The 26,732-nt window shown below is 35.2% G+C and overlaps 1 protein-coding gene across 1 annotated transcript; it reads left to right on the forward strand.

The window, feature by feature from the left end:
- The first annotated feature begins 6,178 nt into the window (after positions 1-6,178).
- On the forward strand, positions 6,179-26,242 carry LOC106073902 (uncharacterized). Its single transcript, XM_056008274.1, has 3 exons — positions 6,179-6,434; positions 16,772-16,918; positions 18,005-26,242. Exons 1-3 carry the CDS (start codon positions 6,344-6,346, stop codon positions 19,357-19,359), a joined length of 1,593 nt encoding a protein of 530 aa, XP_055864249.1. The 5' UTR covers positions 6,179-6,343; the 3' UTR covers positions 19,360-26,242.
- Positions 26,243-26,732: the final 490 nt, after the last annotated feature.

The following is a 26,732-nucleotide window of genomic DNA, read 5'->3' on the forward strand; positions in this document are numbered from 1 at the left end:
AATACAGAAAACACTATAAATAAAACATTGATTTTACCAGCTGTTAAAGTAGTTTTAAAAAATGTTTTACACAAACGTACATGTGATATTATCTTAAACACATTTCTTTAAGCAACAATACAGTAGGCACAGCGGTGGTATGAGTTATAACAAAAGCTTCTTATGTAATTCTTTGCAAACAACATATACAGTTCGGGATCAGCGGCCTCGCAGGCTCTGACAGGGTGTAGCGCTGCGTGATGCATACTGCCTAAGGGTCCTCGGCTCCTCATTTTTTCCTCGAGGTTGACGCACGAAACAGTTCCCATGTTTGGGTGTATCTGCAAGGCAGCAGAGGTTTGATGGCTGCCTGGTTGTGCGGTTTGCACGCTGGACTGTCGTTTGGATTTATCGACGGTCGAGGGTTCAAACCCTGCCCGCTCCCATCCCCCGTCGTCCTGCGGGAGGTTTGGACTAGGAAGTAAACTCTGAAGGAACATCCGAATTATGTAAAACATTTTACAAAACATTCAGTTCCCCCTCCCCCGCTAGGTTGGTGGCAAGCCTAGGCTAATGAGTCCCTTCTGCCCAAGCTTACTGGTTTAGACGCCAGTTACTTCGCCCCTTCTCCTGTTTGAGAAAACAGTTCCTCGGATCCAATACTTCAGCCAGACGTGAAAGATGAAGATATACACAAGTAACTGCTCTTAATGAAAATTTTTACAGTGATACTTAAGGCCAATTAATTAATATTTAATGTTTGAAGGACTACTTCATAGAACAACAGATTCCTATATGAAACATAATATCCGTAGCAACGGATGACAAACCTTCAAAAAAAAAATTAAAAAAATTAAAAAATTCCAGTATTTTTGGTGGTTTCAGTAATCCATATCAATTGTTATTTTAATTGGTATAAATTTGAATTTCATCAATAAAAAAGATAGAGCTCTCTAACTTACTAAGTAGCTTGAAATTACTTATTTACTCTTCCACTCACTATAGTTAGAAATTACGTTTTAAAAAAATGGAGTTTGCAAAAATGCAGTACCGGTATAAGTTAAGCAGGGGGGTCTACCGAAAACCAGTAAACATAGCAAGGGGTCTATGAGACAAAAAAGTTTGGTAACCACAGCTCGAATGGCACCAAGGAAGAATGAATTTGTCCTAGTATATGGTGTAAAATGTATGCCTTTTCTGACTGTTTAAAGCGGCAGTTCTCAACCTTTTATGCTCGGCAACCCCTCTTTACAATCCCCCACTCTGCCGCGACCCCCACCCCACACACACATACACCAATAGAAGAGTAGACAATACCAATCCATATTTTCGATGGTCTTAGGAGACCCCTAGCAAATTGTCAATCGACCCCCTAAGGGGTCGCGACCCACAGGTTGAGAACCCCTGGTTTAAAGGATGCTATGGTCCAATCTCTTTTGTGGGACACCTGTGTGGGAGGGGGTATCGAAGAAAAGGTTACCGTAATGCCTTTAGGTGCTCACAACTCAGCTCCAGTAGGGACTCGAGCTCTAGCCCCCCCCCCCCCCCCCCCCCAAGAAGGTAGCCAAGCAATCTATCAATATTTAAAATTCTCTTCACTACTTTTCTAACTTCACTTGTTACATGGTCAACTTATCAACTTACATCACTAAACTATTTCATCAACTTATTTCACTGACAAAATCAACTGTTCACAACAGACTACCTACAGCACTGACCACACATACCCTCAAACCTTCCTGCACTTATATACACACATCCAATGAAAAAACCACACACACACGCTAGACAAGAAGAAGACTGTACGCTTGACTGAGTTGAATGCGAAGTTTCAATTGCATGATCCAACTCAATGTTGCGTGGCAGAGTGGTCTATAGCATTGGTGTTAGGCGCCAATGTTTTTTTTGGGGGGGCGTATCCGCGTCGTGACGCCTTGGTGAATCTGATTTGAAGACTCGTTGAATTATTTTACGAAAAGAAAATTCAGTTTCAGATAACTTTGGTAACAGCACGCAACGTTTATATAATGAAACAGGGCCGGACATAGGTAATTTGAGGCCCTGGAGGAAAAGATTAGGGTGACATAAAATATAAGAGAAAAAAAAAAAGACCGAAAAATACGAATTATAATTAAAAACGTCCGGTATTTATATCTAGATAAACATACAGCACCGATATCACGAATGTACTTCATTGACGATTAATGATCACCAGACTAGAACTAACATTTCAACATTTCACCACAAGGAAGAAACAATGGTCTTCTAATATATGTAGTCTAGCAAGTAGATCTAAACATGCACGGATAAACTTTGAACCATTGTAGTCAATTAATTTATAGTAGCTAATTTTTTGTATAAAAAGGGAAATTGATCCTTCAGTATTTACAGATACGCTAAATATTTAGGGTTTCGTCCACGTAGATAATTAAATACTTTATTTCTCCCACACTCATGCTCAGATCAAATTAGAACGCTAAACAATCATTTATGGCAGATAACAAAGCATGAATCATTTTTTTTTAATTAACAAAATTAGTCAATTAATCATTGGTAATTAATTATTTTGTTTGATATCGAATAATAGAAATAATTTCCAAATCATTGAGAGATATAGTTGTAAGTGCGGAGTTCTTCCCCTTGGATAAAAATATGTAGTTTTTTTTTAAAGGAATAAAAAAAATATTTCGCTTGTTAGTATTACTTTTCAACAAAGGAATGGTGATGAGCAGGATAATAATACAAAGTTCAACACAACAAACTTGGATAGCTCGGGATAGCATCTTCCTTTTTGAAGTCAAGTCTGTATTATGTAAGATAGGATACGATTCCTGTAGTGCGTCATCACCGCTGTTGCATTAATTACCACTAACCACCATTGAGAAAAAGAAAACAAATACAGATAGGATCCTTATCTTATCTTATAAAATACAGACGCTACTTTAAAAAGAAGACGATTACGCCCTGGGCGTGTCCATGTATTAATCTTGTCATGCAAGTTAATCGATGACATAAAATCTGCCAAGTCGTTGGTTTTCGTGGCTGACTCAGGCTACCCATTCCATGCTCTAATAGCAATAGGGAAGAAGCAGTAGCCTACTTTTAAATATTTGTCTTAGCGTATGTTGCTATCATTGTGCCTTTATCTTTGTGTCTTTCTGAGTATTGTAGGCTATTAGGTTTTGGTTTTGAAGATTATGGTTCAGTGTTTTATGAATATTTGATACGTTACTTTGGAGTCTTTTATCTTGTAAACATTTCTAAATTTTAATTATTTTCCTAGAGGTGATACTTTAATCCTTTGTTGCCTTAAAATCTGACTTGATAACTGGCAGCGAAAGCGAAACATACTTATTATTAAATTGTGGGTCAACAACAGGGGCGTAGCTAGTAAATTTCCATCATTTGGGAGCCGGGGGGGGGGGGGCTTGCCCTTTTTTAAAACCATTTTTGCGCAATATTTAATGTAAAAAAAAACCCACTCATTTGGGGGGGGGGACTCAAGTGGGGGTCCGTGGGGATTTCAAATTTTCCACCTCCTCCCCCACCCTAGCTACGCCACTGGTCAACATTAACCTGTACAAAGTTGACCTACAATGTGATGTAGCATACGTGGTGCGCCTTTAACTGTGAGTCTTTCTGAGTATTGTATTAGGTTTTGTTTTCGAAGATTATGGTTCAGTGTTTTATGAATATTTGCCACTTGTGAGGGAATAAAAGTAAAGACAGAACATTAAGGAGATTATAGCATTATGATACGTAAGAAATCGAAAGAATCAAGCTAGCAAAGATTTTCGGTTTTGTTCGAAAATAAACACAGTTCCACGAAAAATACCTTAAGTATGTGAATGTGTGTGACAGTGTGTTTGAGGAGTGGTAACTGAGTGGTAAAGCGCTTGGCTTCATTGTACTGAGTTCAAATCTTGGTGACGAGTGGGACTTTTAATTTTGAGATCCTAGGGCGCCTCTGAGCCCACCAAGCTCTAATGAGTACATTAGTTGGGTAAAAGTTGGGTAAAAGTTGGGTAAAAGTAAATGCGGTGGGTCGTCATGCTAGCCACATGACACCCTCGTAAACCGTAGGCCACAGAAACAGATGACCTTTTACATCATATGCCCTATAGGTCCCAAGGTCTGAAAGAGAAATTCTACTTTTGTTTATGTGTGTGTGTGACATTGTGTGTGTCTTTGAATGTGTCTGTGTGTTTGTGTGACTGTTGAGGCGTGTGTGTCTGTGTTTGTGTTTGTGACTGTATGTGTATGTGTCTATGTGTGTGACTGTGTGTGTCTGTGTGTTTGTATGCATCCTCGTCAGAATGAGGGTACGAGTGATCTGCTGTAATCTGGTTATGACCATGCTACAGGACAAGCCAGCCATCCCAATTTCAAAGCATTTTTAATTAGTTTTTTTTTTTTTTTACTTATTTGCAAATAGATTAAATTTAACTGAAACTAATGCTAGCAGTTGTCTGAATTTCTTAGCATGTCTTCTGTACTTTTTAAAAAATTATTATTTCTTTACATGTTTTTCATCAGGGTCCGACTCTTTGACAGTTGTACACTTCTATCACAACACCATAGCTTTATTTTATTTTTAAATGAAACGTTAGCTAAAAAATATACAAAATTACTTATGTAAGTTTTATGTATTTTTTTTTATGCTCAAATGCCAACACCATATATTTCTTGTAAATGTCTTACATAACTCGGATGTTCCTTCAGGATGTGATCCAGAGCACCATTTCGAGACCTTATAAGCTCGGCGACCCCTTTTTACAATCCCCCACTCTGCCGCGACCCCCACCCACCCTCACACATACAGCAATAGAAGAGTAGGCAATAACTTTCCACTATTTTGATGGTCTTAGGCGACCCCTGGTAAATCGTCAATCGACCCCCCCAAAGGGGTCGCGACCCACAGGTTGAGAACCCCTGGATTAGACTCTCCGGTAGGACATAAGCAATGGACCACCTAGACGACTGAACAACCAGGAAGCCATCCTATTTATTTCCTATAGATATAGTTTACGTTAAAGCGTTCAACAGAATTTACAGGAAATTTTACGTGCATCAATTTCAACATGACCTTTATGCCTATATTGTCCTAACCAAGGTTAAAATAACCTTTTAGTTTTATGCTTTTAGTAAATTTGAAACATTTCTTTCAATAAACTATTCATTTTTCGATTTTTTAAAATACTTTCATCAATATGAGAATTCCATGATAAATGTTTTCCTTTACTATAACAGCGAGGTATCCTTTACGTATCACGTGTTGACTTTAAACACCACGCTCTTATCACACTAGACGACTCTGCTGACCAGTAAAGATACTGGAAACAAAATTATAATTAGCTGTATATGCTAAAATATTAAAAAAAAAGTACATCATTAAATCAGGGCCTGTTTTTAAGTATGTGGCGGCCCCGGGGCAGAATATTTGTGCAGGCCCTTACACTTTTTTGAAACCTTTAATAAAAATACACGTATTAAAAATAATACTTATATTAAAAACACGCCATATTTTAGTAGAAAGCTTTCTTCTGAAGTAGCATATTAAAATGTAGGCCTAATCTTTATCTATTTCTTATCTTATGAAATACAGACGTTACTTCAAGTACGCTAGAACAAATTCGTACAATAGCTCCTCCTACCTTACTGCCATTAGAGAATGAAATGGGTTGCCTGAATCAGCCAAGAAAACCAACGACTTAGCAGAGTCATTGATTAACATGCATGACTAAACTGACATGTGAAATACGAAGGACGTAGGCCTAATTATAAGATAAGATAAGATAAGAGGATGATTACATCGTATTCGTGTTCCTAGGTCAATTTAGTCATGCATTGTTAATCCATAATTTAAATTTTGCCAAGTCATTGGTTTTCCTGGCTGACTAAGGCAACCCATTCCATGCTCTAATTAAAACTCTAATAGCACTAGGATTCTAGTGCTAAATGATAACAAAACAGGTTTCGAATCAATACTAGATTTTTAAAAGAGTTAGAAAATTGGTCCACTAATATACATGTGACAAAAATTATGAAAGGAAATATGCCAAACTAAGCATATTTTTTTCTTTACATGTCAACCATAATTAAATGACATCTTTTTAATTCATTCATGCTGAACTTAAAGCGCGATTTAAACTAAGGATGAGGATTATGAAAGATTTCAAGGTCACTCGATTTGTTTATATCTTTTCTTTTCACAGAAGAGCTCCGACAACGTTGACCTCAATGGATGTTTCGTAACCACGACATAACAACACATACATTGTGCCATGGATTGAAAGCAGAGGACGGAAAGAAACTTAGAAATGTGATTAGGTGACATTTGTATGTTTTCCTTGTTACTGAAAGGATGGGCTGTAGAATCAGATGGGAATTTTACATCTCGACAAAGTCAGGGTACATTTCAGCGAAATTGAAGGATGTGCTGCGTCAATGCCTACGTGAGTATTTGCAGTCGCTCATTCACTGATAATTCTCTGATTCACATTCACTTCATTCAGTGATTCACATTTTATAATCCAATCTAGATTAGTAGATCTATATCATGAAATACTCATAGTAACTCATACTACTGAGTAACTACTCATAGATCTACTACTCATAGTCTAATTAATCATTATTTATAATTTAATTAACACTACACTGAGCAGTCTGACTGAGCACTCAGAGTCATAGTATTATATAATAAATAATAATTATATAATACAGATCTAATTCATAAAATTCATTCGATTCTTGACTGAGACTTAGTCGTCTCAGTTGTCCCACTGAAGACAGGAGACTAGATTCTATATTATAAATACTATTTATTATAGTATTGTACTTTATACTTTATAGCCTATTATTACTATTAACATAGATCTAGATCTTATCTTTGTCTTTCATGTTACTTATTAAATATAATGATACAACAGATGTTTCTAAGTACTTCAAATATCTAGAATCTAGCGTAGATGTAGTCTAGACTCTAGACTGTCTAGGGTCTAGATTATAATTATAGTTATCTAGTAGATCTATTTCATTTTATATCTTATCTTGATCTAGACAAAATCATAATCATAGTATCATAGTAATACTTAGATATTTAATACTGAAGTTTGAGTCACTTAAGATATATCCAGATTATATATAGAGTCTTTATATTATATATTATATTATAGACATAGAAAGACTCACACTCAGAACTCAAATAGAGTAGACTGTTACTATTATTATAAACATCATCAAAATAATGTATAAAATATTTATAGATAGATGTAAACTGCCATCAATATAACTATATTATAATTAAGTATAATATTATAAATATAGAGAGTATAGTATATAGTCTATAGTAAAAGTTTAGAGCATATTGTCATTTAGATCTAAGATCTAGGCTCCAGATTTTCTAAATCTAATCTAGATTTGTTCTAGATCTAGACTTCTATATTTTATCTAGTTTTTGGATCTAGATAATCTAGATCTGTATTTCTTTGTGGCCTTTAATGCCTCACGAGTCAATATTTTCCCTTTGCTATTACTTGTGTGACTAAAGTGGCTAATTCTTGATACACAGCTGCTGTCACAGATAATTACCAGACACCATTGAATTGCTTTTTTTCACACTTCTTTCTACTTCTGTTGTTTATAGCATCTCTGCAATTTTGGGACCTTTCCTTTATGCTCGTTCTCCAAGTAGATCTATGGGGGGGGGCTGCTTTTTCCCAGCTTTTAATGTCAATTTTGAATAGCTTCATGTCACATTTGCATACTTTAGTGTACCTTAAAAGTGGACAACCAGCAGCTCTCCTTCCTTCTGTTAGGTGACCATACAGAATGTCACGGCCAGTCTTAAGCCACTGTGGGCGCAGTGGGCCCTGCACTTTCATAGGCCCAACGCTAATTCTAGGTGTAAATTAACTTTTATTTAAACCATCAAAGCTTCCCGCAGCCTCCTGAGTTTCAAGGTGCTCCTGGAAATCTCCTGAAATTAATAAAACTCTCCTGAAAATTCATAAAAAATCTGAACAATACACAAAGTTGTCATTTTAGGGTGTCATTTAATATGAAAAACTTTACAATCAGGCAACCAACAAACTGCACTTGGACACCTGTTTGAGAAGAACATTGCTAAGAAAGTTATAAAGAAAGCATATTTTATCACCCCCTTCTACATGATTTATAACATATTACCATCACATATACGACACTGATCACAAAAACAAATAGACACAAAAACTCTTTTAAATTGTTCCTTTGGCAATTAAATCGTTGAACAATATATAACTTGCTGTTGTAAATTTCGCATATGTAATGTTAAAGAGAAACTTAACATATATATTTTGTGTGCTATTGTACACATTGTTTGTTCTAATTTTGTATTTTTTTTTTTTAAATGCTCAATTGTAAAATGATATTCCTCACGGATAATAAAGATGTTTGTAAAAATGTTTATAAAATGTTTTACATGTTTCGGATGTTCCTTCAGAGTTGAAGATAGTTTACTTCCTAGTCCAAACCTCCCGCAGGACGACGGGAGATGGGAGCGGGCAGGATTTGAACCCTCGACCATCGATAAATCCGAACGACAGTCCATCGCGCAAACCTCACGACCAGGCAGCCATCCTGCCTGATGAATATTATTCTTTATTAATGAAAGATACACTTCTTTCCAAAACTACTTTGTTGCGCTCAGACTATTTGTAACAATATCCGTAAGTGTGGCATCTGGTGAAAGAAGCTTCTCGTGCCTCAAACTAATCAAGGATTAGGTCCACAATTCACAAAGATAGAATTTTTGTAATTCTTTGTATTGAGTGTGTAGGAAACATAATGTTGATGATATACTGTATGACTACCCTACAAGCAAAGCTTGTAAAGTTAAGTTAATTTGATCGTGATTTTGTACTTAAAGAATAAAATGCAAAGACGAGAATTTATTTTCTAATAAAAAAAAAATTGCCCTACACAGGGTCTGTGCAATCGGTTTTGCATACGGCCCCGCAACAGTTAGGGCCGGCCCTGCAGAATGTCATGTGGCAGTCGACCTTGTGGCATTCTAAGAACGTGACCAAGCCAGTCAAGGCGTCTGCCACTGATAACAGTGCAGATGTCATGGTACCCTGCTCTTCGTAGCACTTCCTCATTGGTTATTTTATCTTGCCACCTTATTTTAAAGATCTGTATTTAGATTTGTAAATATCATATAAAATCTAATTTTGACATAGAGTGTGTATTGTCAATCTAACGGATGATCGAGTCTTATGTCTAGAATATAAAAATGATATTCTACGTCTGCACAGAATGCTTTGGAGTGGTTCATTTCTCTTAATCATCAAACTCCACTTGAGTGGGGACTTCCGAGGTTCTGATTCTCTCTTGATAAGCACTAGATAGAAACCCTGGGGTTGTATGTATTCAAATGTATTGTGAATATTTTTCCATTCAAGTCAACAGCAAGTGGCTTTGACCCTGTCAAATTGGAATTAAGCAAGTCTAGACAGGTTCTCTTTCATTAATATCCTTTGAATAGTTGTTTTTTTGTTAGATTTCAAAACATTTTAACAAGGTTTTCTTGAAAGGTTTCGCTTAGTTGATGTCCTTTATAATTGCATTATCATCTTTGGTATAATCATATTTTCACTAAACAGGGGTCATGATGAGTTATCAACTTATTAGTCTCTTTACATTATCAGCAGACCTTGACTAAATTGTTGCGATTCCAGTTTTGAAGTTTGCCAAACCGGTTTCTTGGAGGGATTGAGAGGGTTCATTGTGTGGCTCTATTTTCCAATGGGGAGAAAACATTTGAGACACTTGCGTCCATGTCCGTTGTTTGTTTTGCAAGACCATGTATACATATATTGGCCTTCCCTTTTAATTAGAGATATAAACTCTAATAGCCATTGGTATTCCTGGCTGATTCAGGCTATTGACACTAGGAAAGAAAGTCCTTGCATATTTATGCCTCTATCTGTGTCTTTCTGGGTATTTTATTAGGTTTAGTTGTTGTTTTTTTGTATATATATCAATTTATAGTTTGTTGTAATGTATTACTGCTGCTTCATATTTGAGTCCTCTGTCTCAGGCACTGGATAGATTTTAAGGATAACTTAGTCATTAAGTATCCCCTTTGCAAAGTGCATTGATTCTTGTCAAGAGTTTTTTGTTTCAATCTTGCTCATTGTGTCTAGTTTTTGTTTAAAGTTGCTTTTTCAGTGTTAGCTGTTGGTGGAATATTTATAAACAAATATTCGGCTTCCTGGTTATGTGGCATGTACCCTGGACTGCCAGTTCAATGGTCCTATGTTTAAACCCTGCCCTCTGCCATATTTTGACATTCTGTGGGCTGTCATGGCTAGGGTATTATAATCATCATTTCTGAAAGAAATGCTGAAACTAGTCATTGTGACAGGTTATCCTGCATGGAAGTATGGCCTGGGTGTTTATGTGTAGTTTGATGTCATGTGAAGTTATAAAAATTTGTATCAATTAATTATTAAATTTTAGGAAACAGTTTCAACCAGCCATGCTTTCATTTACTAGATAAGAGAGCTTTCAACTGTGCTGTTAACAAACATAATGTAGGCTTAAGGGGGCTATAATAACATAACAGATATAAACACACAGTGTACACTGCAAACTAATCTAAAAAAAAAGTTTTGAACAAATAGGTCTTAATGTTTTTCATGAACATGGTGAAGCATATTGTGCATAAAACTATAATAGACTTTTTTTTTCACAGAATTATAATAACACAAAAACAGGAAAACAATGTCACAATGCAGAAATCAGTGAGATAGTGTTTATGTTTTTAATCTGTGGTCTTGTTAGTCTAGGTTCTAATCTACTCCTAGACAGTGTTGCTGGGTCAGGGTCATGCCTTGATGTATTTGGCTTTTTCTTTTCTCTCATGTGATGGTCTTCTAGTGCTGCTTCATGTGTACACAATCAGTTCTGGCAATACTTAGAACTCGACACTTTTTTAAAAATGATCTAGTTTATTTGTAAACCTCCTCGTGAATGGAATTTTATCAGTAAAAGTAATCAGAAAGGAAATGCTTTTTCCCCTGTATAGTTTACTGTGTAGAAAAATGCACTATAAAAAAAAAGACTAAAACTTATATTGATTCTTATGGAAATTTGTTGTTGTGATTACAAGGACTCTTTTCTCATATACAGACAACACAACAGAAGCAGACACATAAATAGAATAGACACAACACAAACTAAAGAGTTCATTCAGCCATTACATACACACAGGCATCTTGGTCCTTTTCATGTTTCTTGACCAACGAGTGGCGTTGATATAGTCTGATAGAGTAACACTCTGTTCTTGTCTTGTGCCCACTTTGTGACGACCTAACGTAGTTCTGATGGAGCGAGTGGCTGTTGTCTTCCAAGATTTTTTCGATTTTTCTTAGACTTCGGGTACACTTTGTGACATTCTAAATTCACTAAAACATAGGAATCTGATTGACTTTGTTTGGATATCCTTGAAAGTAGTTTGTGGAAGGAAATTGAGATCAGGCGTCATGGCAACAGACTGTACTTGCTGCTATGACCCTCACTTACAGCAAAAAGATTTAGGCAGTCTTAGACAAGAGAGAAAAAAATGCTGCTCTATCAGATAGCTCTAAAACAGTTGCATTCTACTGAATGAACTGTGGCAAAAGTTGCTCCTGCAGAATCTACTTGTTTAGTCGCAGCAGATTCTTTTTTTTCTCAAGAAGAAACCAAAACTAGTTGTTTATCTGGGTGCATCCATTTTCTTTTGAGAAAGAATAAGCCCTGTATGGTTATATTCATATAGTATTGTATTCAATATAGGTCTTGGTCAGTTTTTTTTTTCCTGCTACATTTTATCTTATAAATATTTATCATCTTTTTTGACACCAGCAGTATCTACAATGAATACATACTGGCTCAAGGAAATTATTATTATAGCTTTTATATAGCTCTATTTTCATGCTCAGAGCGCTTTTAGTCCAATCTCATTTGTGGACCAGTGGGGGGGGGGGGGGGGGGGGTATCTAGGAGTTGGTTTTCCGTGCTGCCTTTAGGCGCTCAGTAGGCACAACTCTGCCCAAGTCGGGTGTCGAACCTCGAGCCCCCTTCTAGGTAGCCAAGCCAAGTTTAAGCGCACTTGGCCTCTCGACTGGAAATAATTAAATCAGGTGTTTACTTAAAGGTGCTTTGATCCCCTTTTAATTTGCTGAAAGCGAATACGAAATCTTGCAAATAGATTACAAAAAAAGTTAGTTCTACTTCTGTTTTGTTGTATATAAAATATAATACTGAAATAAAACTAAAGATTCTATTAAAAATATGAAGTTTAAGTTGGCCATACAAGTCAAAAGAGGCCCCACAATTTTAGACTCAGGCTAAGGGCTTAAGTAACTGAATCAATGGTGAGCTCACATAAGAATTGATTATTTATGACTACTGGAATAAATAGAATTGAGCACGATGAATTGTGTTATTCTCTGAATGTACTTTTTTGTTTGGTGACTTACTTGGTTCTCTTTAATGGATGTGTACTTTGCAAGAGATGAATAGGGTGCAGCTGTTAGGAGAGTTGCTGATTTTTCTCAATAAATTTCATTGTAAATATCAATGGATGAATCAGTGCCCTGGTATTGAATTATTGACTTTATTTTTATACTTTTGGACATTAGTTTTATGAATAATATAATTTTTAAAACTAGCTTTAATTTTGAAATAAATATATGTTTAACTATTACATGGCTGAGTGGTAAAACTGCGTCTCTGAATTGAGGGCTCCTCTGGATTTCAAATCTCGGTAAAGACTGGGATTTTGAATTTTTTTATTTTTGGGATCTGAGTCTAATTGACACCTGACATTAGTTGGGGGAAAAGCCGTTGGTTGTTGTGTCGTCCACATGACACCCTTGTTGACTGTGGGCCACAGAAACAGATGACCTTTACATCATCGCCCCACATATCGCAAGGCCTGAAGGGGGAACTCTGCTTTTATATACGTTTGTTAATGCTTTCCGTTCAAATAGTCCTTTTTACGTCCCCTCCCCCCCCCCCCTCCTCCAACCTTGTCTCTGATATGTTGGTGTATACTTTGGTAAATTGGTTTGGCATTCTTACAAGGTCACGTCTGCTATGTCTCCATTTATCCTCCTAGCGTACACCGTGTTATTGAAATTTTTACTTTTCATTTGGGAAATCCTTCGGCAATGATGTTTTTTCCTCGTTCATTGCTTGTGTTATGAGATCGAATTGTACACTTGCAGGTGATTACTGGACTTAGTAGGTCACAAAGTATTGTGGAGTCTTAGTCTAGCCTTTGTTTTAGGGGGTGAAATTAAACCTATATTTCATAAGTACATAAGACCGGAACGAAGTGGTCGTCTTCTTTCCATCAGAACTAAAACAGAAAGATTTAAAAACTCCTTCATCCCACTGTCGGTCAGAGTGTTACAAGATCATCTGTCATCATGGAGAAGTTCATAGAATTCAAATTCATAAAGCGCTGGTTGTGAGTGTGCATGTGTTTCCTGTGTGAATGTTGTTCGTATTTGCATCTATAATGTTATTGTTACAGTAGTTACGCTGAGGTGGTCAATTGTTGTCAAACTGAATTTCCTTTTGATTGGATCAATAAAAATTATCTTATCTCTATTTTATCTTAAATATAATTAGCCCAGCATAACAAAAGACAGTCACAGCAAAACTCCCAAGAGAAGGAAAGATTCTTTACATTTCTTTCCCAGCACCCCCCCCCTCCCCCCAATAAAACAGTTAAGAAAGTACTATCTATACCAGTCCCACGTATTCTAGGGAGCACTATTAAATATGAGCCACAACAATCTTCGCATAAAGAATGCGCAGACAAATATATTTGTGTACAAGTTGTGTTGTTTTTTTTATTATATATTTATAATTAATATCTAATATTCTAAGTGATACCAGACACGTTAAAACAACTGCATCAATAATCAATATATACTGTTAAGAGTCACTATAATAACATTTTTTAAAATATTTTTAACATGAAATTTTTATTTACAAAGTATGTTCAAATCTCTATCTAAGATTCAACCTAAAAGGTATCATTCTGTAATGTCTTTTTAAGTGTAATAGTTAAGAAGTGCCCCTTTAAGACCTTGTGATCAATATTATAGGGCAGATGATGTAAAGGTCAATGGCCAGTGTCATGTGGCAAGCAACAATTAACCTCCTTTATTTTCCCCAACTATTGTCAGGCACCTGTTAGAGGTGAACTAAGCATCCCAAAATTAAAAATCCCAGTCCGCCAAGATTTAACCTGGGACCTCTGGTTTGGAAGCCAGGCACTCTACCACTAAACCACCATGCCTCCTTTCTAGTCAGGTGGTTGCCACAATTTGTTTAATCTAGAGCAAATAACTATCACATTGGTATTTGAGCCCTAATGGTATTCAATGTATCACTTTTGGTATTCTGTAAGTGTTGGTTATTGTATATCTACTTATTCTACTTGCACATGGTTCTAGTATGTTTCCCTAAATCACCATTTCTCTGCTTTAACTTTTGTCCAGTCTCTCTATGCTCATTATCTGGCAAGCTGTTAGTATCGCATTACAGAGGCATGAGAGCGGCTTGGTAACTCAATAGTCTCTGTGTCCTTTCCTCGGATCAGAATAGCTGGACACTATCTTCAACCTTGGACTTTTTAGATTGTTCTATCTGGGAATGTCCCCTGTGTAACTCTTAAAGCTTATAGTTAAGTTATAATGAGAAGTAGATAGTCAAAGTGCAAAGAAGCTGAAATGTCATATTTTGTGTGTGTGCATATATATATATATATAATTTTTGTTTGAAATTAATTTTAAAATTACATTTTTTGCACAAATATTCATTATCAAACTAAAGCTTTTTTAAAATTCTTATTATTTTCAGAAAAATATTTTGTTTAAGCTGTAAGCTATCCTGCTGATGTAAATTTTATTTGAGGGGAGGGCTATCTCTTAGTCTCTTGAACTGTTGGGGCACCACCCATGATCTGTTAAAATCTTTCTCCATACATATTACTTTTACGTAATTGGTCAAGTTGCGTTTGGGTTCACCAGATAAAAGTTCCTTGCAATCAAATTATTGTTAAAAAAAAACAAAAAAACACTTAACTACCAATATCAGGGTTTTAACTTAGAATACTTACAAATATGGGATTTTTTAAATATTATTATTTTTTTTAAGTTATGTTTGTTTAGCTCCTGCACCATTTCCAGACATCTTGACCCAGTCTTGCTACCAGAAAAAGATGGGCATTTAGGTTGCAAGAGTTTCTTGTGATGCACAATTCATGTTCAATTAAATCCTAATTACAGTGCAAATCAGTGTTGGTATCTTGTAGCACCAAACTGCTGGTAGACAACTAAACTGTTGTAGGTGTAATATATCTTAACTAATGAAGCTTCAAATAACTTGAATAATTTTATTCATAATATAGTCAAAATCAGGTTGATGTAAGATAGTCTTTAGTAATAATATTTCTTAAAATCTTACTCACTACAATGACACAACCTTTCCGTCTCACGTTCTGGAGTCGTCTCAACTAAAACCAAGTGACGACAATACCACCTATGTTGCATCATTCACAACCAATGGCTATAACCTCTTCCCGTTGTCACCATAGAAACACACACACTCCAGAACAATCTTCTTCTTCTTCTAGCCAGCTTTATTGCTGCTGAGCTGTGAGCTCTTTTGCAGACTGTGCCAAGGAAAAAAAGTGTGCTGTTTTCTTCAGTTGTTCAGCACTGCTGTACAGGGTGTTGGTTATGTTGGGCTGTAGTGGAAGTAGGGTCTGTCTAAGGTGGATTAGGGAGGGGCATTCAAAGAGGATATGGTTAAAGGTTTCGTAGGGGTGGGCACAGTGTCTGCGAAGGGGGAGTTGTGTGGAGTTTATTTTGTTTAGATGGTAATTTAATAGAGGTGTGTGTCCTGTTCTTAGTTGGAAAATTGTAGATTGTTCTTTGCGGGCTAGGAAGTTAATACTGTCCAGTTTGTTAGGCATAATTTCTTTGTACATGGCTCTGCCTGTGTTTCCTGATGCCCATTGGTTGAGCCACTCCTCTTTGTGATGGTTGACTAACATTGACCTTAGGGTGAGGTAGTTAACAGGTCTATCTGGTTGTTCCATAGATGAACGTGAACCTGTCTTTGATAGCTTATCTGCCATTTCATTTCCCATCAGATATTGTTGTCTTTACAGACTCCCAATCCACTCTGCAAGCACTTAACAGCAGCACATCAAACAGCCCAAGAGAGTTGACAACACTAATTGTGATAATCCATCAGATGATATCAAAATTAAATATCAATATCACACTACAGTGGATCCCTGGACACATTGGCATCATGGGAAATGAAAAGGCTCCAGAATAATCAGGAAGTCAAGTTTAGCTTGTGGCATCATAAAAATCTGGCCAAGTCTCTCTCCTCTACGTAGTCCAAAAAAAAAAAGGGGGGGATTAGACCTGATAGCAGCAATCAACTATAGTTAGTTTCTTTGAGGCAGGCTATACAAAAGAATAACAATAAACACGGCAGATGCCAATTAATGGAACCACACAGAATGAAGTAATTTTGGTGCAATAAAAAGATAAATAAGAAGCTGGATTAAAACAATACAGTTGAATCTGGTTAAATGGATCACATCAGGATGCAATCATTTTGGTCCCAGTAACCAGCTTAACTGGTTTTGACTGTATAATGGGATTATAATATTTTGTCTTGATTTATGTATCACATGTTATGCTGTTTCTTTGTTGTTTTTTTTCAGATGTCATGATGTTGGTTTTGGTAGTGAGTTCATACACAATGTCACCTTCACGTGTAGATCCTGTTCACTACAGGCCAGTCTCTCCGTCTTTTGCCTTTCACCCGAGATTTTCAGAGCTAGATCCCAGCAACTTTCAAGGAGCGGAAGGTAATTTCGTCAACGTGAACAATTTATTTGTGTAAAGGTATCAACCCAAGACTCAAACATCACCAAACTTACTCAGAACTAGACTAGAGATTGGTCACAAACAACTTCCCTAGCCTCTTTCCAGCTGGGGTCTATGGAACTTTGGTCTTCCAAGACAGTGTAATGTTATGCTATTCGCCATGCTAGGCACTTTTCTCTTTTCAGCCTTCTTGTTATGACTGTCTTTGATAAATAAATATGTTTTGTCTCTCATAAGGATAATTCTCATTTCACGGAGAAGATTTCTGATATACTATTGAGCAGGATGTGGCAAAATATGTAGGTTGCAGCTGGGGCTGCGTCGCCACACTGCTCTCCTTATTAATCTTCAGACTGGGCTCAAGCCTTATTATTATTGCCAGGATTCTTCTCAGCCATCACTGCTTAGCAAAGTTTGGTCTCTTGTTGAGATACCACAAAACAAAATAGTTTAATTAGTTTTTCTTCTAGCTTTTATTCTGAGTTAAGATTAAGACTGCTTTATTGATCCTTACGGAAATTTGTTGTGATTACAAGGACTCTTTTCTCATATAAAGACAACACAACAGACAAATGCACATAAATACAACAGTTGCATTATTTATACCCCTAAAAATGTAATGGAAAATTATTTCTAGGTAAAGTAAGTGTTCTTCTAAAAAAATTATACTGAAATCTAGTGAGTTTCTTGGTACTTTTGTTGACATTAAAACTATAGGGGGAACATGTTCCTGTTTTAACAGAAAATATTCATTTTTTTTTTTTTTTTTTTTTTTAAAGCCTTGCAAATAGTACTAAAAATTATACTACAGATGAAACATGTCTAATTGATACGCAGTCCACTAGAAATTGTGATAGTTTTGCTTTGACATGATTTACACTTAAAGACATTGCTACTGAAATAGTTGAATCATAATCCATGCTAAATATCTTTGTGCATGACCAGTAACTCCTGTAATTTTCTTTAAAGTTTCTCTCAGATGAGAGTTATCCTTCTTTCTCTTCATTTACCCCCAGAAATAATTGTATTTGTAATTATCTCATTAATATCTGGTTGCTTATCAACAGGCACAAATGTCTTTGGTTTCGACCTGAAGAAATCGGTGATTATTTTGACACCAGGACTAGTCCAGCCACCAGCACCTGTGAGGAACCACCGATCTTTACCATCTGATGTGTCAGATTTGTGCAATTTCAAGAAATTCTCAAAGAGCCACATCTCTGAGAAAGTGCGAAGCTATTTGGAAATGCTTTATTTAAAAGAAAACACAAAATACAGAGGTGGGAAAAAATCCGGTTTCAAAGTTCTGAAGCCCTTAGCACAAAATGGGGAGACCTGCCACAGTGATGGTCTCACGGCAGTGGGTGTGTCACAGATGATTCATTTGGGGGAGTTCTTAGCCAGAAGTTACGCGGGAAAGCTGGGAAGCCTGAGTGGAGTTACCTCCCTTGAAGGTTTGGCTGAGACTGTTGGCGACATGGTTTTGTACCAGAGCCTGGTTGCTGTGCTTCACGGTTTGTTAAATGACAAGCAGTTTGTGTCATCAGATGTCACCAAGCTGTCTAGTGACTTCACAGCCCCAAACTCTGTGAAAGGCAAGGTTCTAAAGTATAAATCTGAGCTGCACGACTATGTCGGCTGGGCCTACAAAAAGGAGGGGTCGTTGTTCAAAGAGATCGTGACCTCTGACCCAGAGAAAGAGTTACCTGCCAGAGACATTATCGCCTACCTGTCAAACATTGTTCATTCCAACACAAATCCAGGTTCTGAAGCTGATGAGCTATTAGGCAAAGTTGATTTGACTCTGTGGGACATTGACGATTTGTTCAATAAATCTGACACTCATCACGGCTACCTGGCATCCAGTTCATTTTTTCAGATGTACGCCAATCACAACACTTACCATCTGCGGCAGCGAATCAAGGAGTTCTTGCACCTCGGTGAACTTGAAGAAAACAGCCCAGGAAACAACCTCAGGCTGTTGGCCGTTGATGATCTGATGATGTTGAGTCTGCTGGTATCACTAAATGTAACTGTCGACAAGCATCTGGCACCAGCGTCTCGGCTGGTGTTGGAAGTGTTTCACTTGTCCTCCCCTGGCGCAATGTCAGGAGCACCATCCATTCAGCATGTTCAAAATATTGTTTCTAGTCAAAATTCCAAACTCAAGGATTCTCATGCAATACAAAAAGTCGCTTCATCCCCTGAAAATAAACATCCAACATTATTGTCATCTCTTTACCCATCTGCCCACTATCCTATCGACTATATTAGAATTCTCTTCAATGGTAAAGTAATAACACCCTCCCTGTCTGCTTGCTCCGCTGACTTCCTGGCAAGCCAAGGATTGTGCAACAGCAAACATTTTCAGCCTCTTCTTTCCTCTTTCCTTGAGGTGAACCAGGCTAAAGTTGAGCTGTGAAGTTATTTTTTTGTCACATTAGATACTAGCATTGATTCCAAATATTTCTAGAATTGTTTCCCCTTTCCCTCTTTTTATCTATGACATAGTAGAATAAAAAGTAGTTAATATTTATTTTTTTTATTAACATATTTATTTCATTAATTTTGACCAGGTATGTTGCTTGGTCATAGTAACTGGAGCTTGCAATTTTTATTTTTAATTTGATTTATAGGAATTAAAAATATTTTTTTTTTAGCTTATTTGGTATGGAATTTGACTTGTTTTAAATGCACACCATTATTAATGGTTATTTATTTTAAAATATTCCATTCCACAGCCTTCTGAAATAGTTTGTTTTTAACTTCTAGAATAATTCTAAACTCAACTTAATATCAGACACACATTTTTTTTTAAATAATAACTTGAAGGGTTCTCTGACCTTGTCCCCAATCTTGTATTTATTCTTTTCTTGTTCAAATTGCTGCTTGACGTTTAGTGTTTATTTTAGCGCGAGCATTTGGCTTATGTTTAAAATTTAGTTTTAGATTTACAGAGCGCAGGAGTATTGTTCCTCTATATATCTTTTAAAAGTATGATATTTGTTCTCATGATTTACTGCCCTTTATTTATTTATATCCCTGTTCTGTGTGTCTTTGTTGGGCAGGCAGTACTAACTGTTAAGCATCACAAGTTTCCATGATCTCCATCCTGTATGACTTGTTACATTGTTATCTTTCATAGAAGCAGATACAACTTTTTATACACTGAATCAACTATTGAAACATGATTTGTTGTTAAACTCACCCTCCTTGGTGCTTTTCGCCATGAGAAGTGACAATTGTGCCATGAGATATTAACTTTTTTTTTACAAAGACTTTACATACCTCTCCTATTCACGTATGTTGACCTAGTAATTTATTTGTCATTGTTGCCTTTTTAGTAGCATGATTTATTTTTTTATGCATTTTGATTCCATTGCTTAAGTAGATAGCGCTTATTATTTTACAACTGATGACACTTGAATCTCTATTAGTTAGCTTATATATCTAATTTATGATAATTCTTAGAGAGTTGGGTTTTTTTTATTGAGCGTTATAACTTATGGATGTAGCGATAATATCTAATGTAATTAAACATATCCTGATGCTACTTTTTATTAGCGTATTGTATCTATACATTTTTTTATTGCAAATGCAACAATTAAGTTTTGTAACTGTAATATTAATTTAAGGTAATCTAGAAATAATCCGCTGTCCCTATAGATATAGAGTCAATGTTAATAATAGTTGGAGAGCTCTCAAAAAGACTGCGGGACATTTGAGACCCTTAGTACAGAAGAGGAAAAGAAAACTTAAATAGACCACTTGCAAACAGTTGGAAGACAACGGCTTATGCAGAAAAATATGCAGTTCGCAAAAGGGTTTTTGTGGTCGTGTGAAACTGCTCTCATCCTTAATCTTCAGAATCAAAGAAATTTCTGTTTTTACACTAGTAATAGATATATATTAACTCTTAATACAAAACGACACATGGAGTAAATAATTAATTAGTTATTGCGCACTCAATGCTAGTCTGAACATTAGAATTAATAATTCTGATGTGTTGTTCCAAATATCTTTGCAGCATTTTTAGTTTATATTTATGGTTGCATTTTTTCATTATCTTGCAAGTTTAGATAGACTACCATTGTTTTCTTCTCAGATCAAAAATATATTTTATGTATCCACTTTTGTGTTTAATTAGATATGTGTGTTAATGTTAGTACATTTTTAGAAGCTCTGACAACTGCCAGGAAATTAGAATTTTTGGAACAAAATGACACAAAATCAAAAAGCTTACAAATTCTTAAAGCTAGAAAAATATTTTGGCAGCCATTTTTGTTTTCTTGTGTTTTTTTTTTTTTTTTTTTATAAATTTTAAGATCTAAATAGATAAACTTATTTGTGTGTAAGTACTTTGTAGATTTATTGATGATGTGAGCTTTTGTAGAACTTCAACTGGTTTTCAGATGCATATTGCTGTACAGTAGTTGATAGCAAATTCAGAAAGATGTGGATAGTGATAAAGATATGATTAGTGGGATAAACTTGCTAGGATTATTGTTAGCTTATCATCATGGATAGTAGGACTTGTTTCTCCCTAGTCAAATCATTTTCTAGTTAATGTGTGAGAAGTATATTTGTGTGTTAGCATTTTAGTTGCGATTAATTTCAGTTGCCGTTTTAGTATATGCTGTGTCTTGTTTGCATGTGCCCACAGCATAAAGTAGGATTTAGATCCTTTATTCCTAATCAGAATCGCATGCCGCAAAAACAAGCCAAATTTAATGTTTTAGAAATATTGTCACATCCACTGTTACTATCAATAGTTAGTGAATCTAATTAATTTGTATGCATCTTATTATAATAATGATAATGTCTTGTGATCTCATTAAATTAGTAAGAAAAGGATATAGGCTGTATTGTTAATAAGATTTTTTAAATTGAGATATTTCCTTCATTCAAAGTTGTAGCTCTATAAATGTCATCACGACACTGCCAAACTTTGCTTTTTAAAGTTTCATCGTTTGTCGAATTTGTTATGAGTAAATTTTTAAAAATTTAGATTTAAGATCGGTTACTAGAGTGTATCATTAAAAGTTCAACCTTCTGATGAGAAGGAGAACTCCCCATCAATGTAATGCATTAGAATGTCATCAGAAGCGACCTATGTCCAAGTTTTATTGTCAAGGTGTCCAAAGACAGGTTGCAGATATTTTTTTTTTAAATGCCAAAACTGTATGTCCTCAGTAAAAATAAAATTGATGATCAGACATGTAAGTTATTGTAAAAATATTGTGAAATGCTCTTTAATTATTATTATTGCTTTTATATAGCGCTACTTTCATGCTTATAGCATGACAAGAGCGCTTTTGGTCCAATCTCATTTGTGGACCAGTGGGGGGGAGGGGGTATCTAGGAGTTGGTTTTCCGTGCTGCCTTTAGGCGCTCAGTAAACACAACTCTGCCTGAGTCGGGTGTCGAGCCACCTTCTAGGTGGCCAAGCCAAGTTCAAGCGCACTTGGCCTCTCGACCATGCTTCCCTTAATAAAAGAAAGGCTTGAAGGTTTTTGTAGAAATAACTTTAGGAACGTAGAAAATTATCAAATTGCAAAGAAAACTCTTTTGTTGTATTCATGTTTTAGTGCATTAGTTTATTTGATTTTTTGTTTGTAGCCTACACACTGGTCAGATTTAGTATTGCTTTAACATCCCATAACTGATAGGAACTTTATTCTCCATTCTTATGAATGATTACTTTGAAGTCAGTCTTGCTATGTTCTTAGTGAATTTTCAGTTCATTGTTTCAAAAACTCCAGATTTCAAAGTTTTCTACAAGATCTCAATTTTAAATTTTTTTAGTTTCATGAGTCTTAATGGATGTTGACCTTAAAGTATGGTAATCCATTGTAATCAGAAATGATTAAATTAAAGCTTACCCAGTTATTATTAAATTTAGTATGGTAACCCATTGTTATCAGTTATCACTAAGTTTAGTATTTTGGTTACAGTTATTATTAAATTTATTATGATAACCTATTGTTATCAGTTATTATTAAATTATTTGGAATGTCAGTATTTATTCTATTATTTTAGTCTTATTGCTTGGGACAACTAACATTCTCCAAAGTCACCAATGTAGTTCTTTTATATCTAATTTTTGAATATTTTATTTACTGCAAAGTGAATTATTCATACTGGTATCTACCTTATATATTACAATAAACAAAATAAATCATTAGTGTAGGTGTTGTAAATTGCGCAGCTAAATGAATGAATTAATTAGTTATACATGTTCACAAAATGTTTACTTAGCCTGGATGCTACTTAGATAAGTCTCAAGTAAAAACAGAAATCAAAACTGACCATTTCAATTCCATGTATAGTAATGATGAACATATTCACATGCAATAATGTATCTCACAGCCTTTGGTTTCCTGTAATCTCACACTAGCCCATGGCCCAATTACTTGCAACTTGTAAACTTATTTATGTGATACGCAACTTTTTCAAATGTTTGTTGCTCATTGTTATTAAAATCGTTGCAAGAAGCAACATTTTACCGACGAGCTTTCAGATTTATTGTCAAATCTTTATTTATGTGTTGTTTTTTTTAATGGATTCTCTATTAAATGCTATCTTGTTCATTGTCGTCTGACATGGTGTCACATGACATGTTCATTGTCATCTGACTCAATGTCACATGACATCATGTTGATGTTTTTTGTGTTGTTTTTTTTTAATGGATTCTCTATTAAATGCTATCTTGTTCATTGTCGTCTGACTCGGTGTCACACGACATGTTCATTGTCATCTGACTCGATGTCACATGACATCATGTTGATGTTTTCATTGTCCAACCCAATGAAGTGAACCGACTTCATATTCACTTTGCCCTTGTTACTCGGCGCACTGAATGTCATGTTTTGCTTTGATCATGTTTTCGTTTGCTTATTTAGTGTTGAGTTTCTACTAAACGAATCTCTTTTCCAAATTAAAATGTTGAAATTTTAAGTCAACTATTTGCTTATCTAAAAGTATTTTGAAAATTTTATGTCAATGGTAGAAAAGAAATATCTTAAGCCATTAGACTGTTATATTTTCAATGTAAAAATATTTAAAAGTTTTTGTTTGTTTTTTTTTTTGTTTTTTTGTTAGCAGTATAGTATTGCATGTGGTTTGTTTTTCTCCATGTATATAATGTTTTTATTTTATATTTTTGTGCATGGTTTATAAAAAGACTCTAATCTGGATAATTTATTTGGATGAAAACTTTGAAAGATAATTACTTAGTTTGGATGTCGAGTCTGACTGATAAAACATAGTTTTGAAACGTCTTATATAAAGCCAAGGCTTAGAAAGTCATACATTAGACACAATGTTATCAGACCGAGTGATACCAAAGTACACGAAGTTATGTTTGACCTATTTAGTCACAGACGTTGCTAAGGGAAAAGATCATCTCGCGAGATGTAGTATGCAGCAGGACAGGACAAAGTTTGACAAAATAGCAACGGCTTTGTAGGCGTTGTTTTTATATGAGAAATTTGAAAACAATCTTATGGCAAAGTGTGTAGCTTGCAGGGTTATTGTAGATTCACATATAACAGGGTAAAGAGAAAGCATCTTTGCTTTGTAGTTCTATTTTTTAGTTTCAGCTGTGTTGTATAGAAAACATTTTCGTGAGATGATGAATGAAAAAAATAATTAGTTTTGTTGAAATAGTTTGTTTTTCAAAAGTGAAGAGTTCCGGGGAAAAAAATGTTTATTTTTATATTTATGAATCTCCAAACAACTTTTTTTTTATAGTAAATGTTCTTGACCTTTTATCTGGAATTATGTAACATTGAATCTCTCTCTTTATTTCTTTTCTCTGAAGAATGTTGTGTTTCTGTTGAATTGGGTAGAAGAATTAAAAGTCACTACTTTAATGTCTTGTTACTATTTTAAAATTTATTTCAAATCATTGAAGTTACCTGCATTTATAAATCTCTAGACCAATGACTCAGGACAAATGATTGCTGTCTTTTTCTAAGTTTTATGATAAGCATTAGGATATGAGGATAAGCTGCTGGTCAAAGTTCACTGATACTTATGAAATTGAGTAGCATAACGTTATTGCTTCTTAGATGTAGACATGCATTTTTTGTGTCTATTATGTCATCTCTGCCTGTGGTCCTGACTGGGACATTGGTCACCTACCAAACTCCTCTAGGAATCTTAGTTCTGGGTGAGTCTCTCCAACTTGCTCTTCTGCTTGGCATATCATTGCCATTCCTGGGCCGAATCCTTTAAAATCAGTGACATTCATGAATTTGAATACAACTGGTATTTAGTCCTAAGTAACATTTAATGTTGTTACAACTAAAAGGCAAAGAAAAAAAAATAAGTGAGACGCCGTCAGAAAATATAACGAGCTATTAAATGACGGTGTCTTCTCTATTGTACATTTCTTACAGTATGCAGTTGTCTTACTAAACATAAAGTTAGATTTTCATTATGGTTTTGTCAGCCTTTGCAAATAGTACTGATCATTATAATACAGATTCAACATGTCTAGCTGATACACAGTCCTTTGCTGCTGAAATAATTGAATCATCATTCATAATATATATCTTTGTGCATGACCAGTAACTCCTGTAAAAGTTTCTTTCAGATAAGAGTTATCCTCCTTTCTCTTCATTGTTGAGTACAAATGTTAACCTCATTATATATCATTTTGTGTTCCTTTCATTTATAATCAAGACTTTTGCTTTAGAAGCTGTTGGATACAACTTTTTTTGTTATGTAAGTGGGTTATAAAAATCAAAAAAATTTAAAAAGAATAGCATTAGACATTAATCCAAAATTAATTTATTTTCACCTTGACATTGTCATGTAGGTTTAATTATTCTTGATCAGAGTCTGTGAATGTTTCTGTGTTAGAAAATACATTTGTATGTTAACCAAATGTATTCAATGTAATGAAATCCTGTGACTTGTATTTAGTTTGATGTGTTTGGTTTGTATTAGAACCAATGTTCCTTGTGTATTTAGGCTAGATACATTTGTCTTACAGTTTTGTACACATTTATATTGATGCTTGCAGTTCTTGGTTTTTTAACTTCAAGACTATAATAACACTTGTCTTGATGGTCATTGGTTCAAACCCTGCCCATCGCCTTCCCATGTCATCCTGCGGGAGGACTGGACTAGAATGTAATAGTCTTCAATTCTGAAGGAACACCTGAAAGGAGCTATAAAATTATGGCTGCCTGGTCGTTTGACTTCCACTCCGGACTCTCATCACGATGTTCCAGAATTTGAACCCCAGCCTCATGCGAAGAGGTTGTGTGACCTAGAATGTAATTGTCATTTCTGAAGAAACATTTGAAACAAGTTAGTCAATTCAAATGAAAAAAAATATCCCATACTGCCAATGTTGCCACTCCTAAACAGCATTGTGATAGATAGTTAATGTTCAGAGTTTGTTTGTTTAAAAACTGGTTAGTAAAGTTTACCTATCTAACCAGACATACTATAATTATAAATATAATGAATAAATGCTTCTGTTTTCTGCTAATGTTAATCCAGTAGATAGTTATCTGACAGTATTGTTACAAACCTGGTTCCATGTCCACAGACTTTTTGTGTCTTGTTACCCATTATATTTTTGTACATAGCATAAGATTGTTTCTTTTTTTTTTTCTTTCTATTTTTGATAAATCGTCACCAGAAGTGACATTTATACACCCCAGTGACATATTTTTTATATATTTTTTCTTCTTCTCGGAATGGTGTCTTTTGTTGCCTATTAGTTTGTTGTTAGGAGATAAGCGAGTTGACAAGGAAATGTTCATGAGAGTAGTCACA

Source organism: Biomphalaria glabrata, chromosome 13, assembly GCF_947242115.1.
Source record: "Biomphalaria glabrata chromosome 13, xgBioGlab47.1, whole genome shotgun sequence".
Classification (NCBI taxonomy): domain Eukaryota; kingdom Metazoa; phylum Mollusca; class Gastropoda; family Planorbidae; genus Biomphalaria; species Biomphalaria glabrata.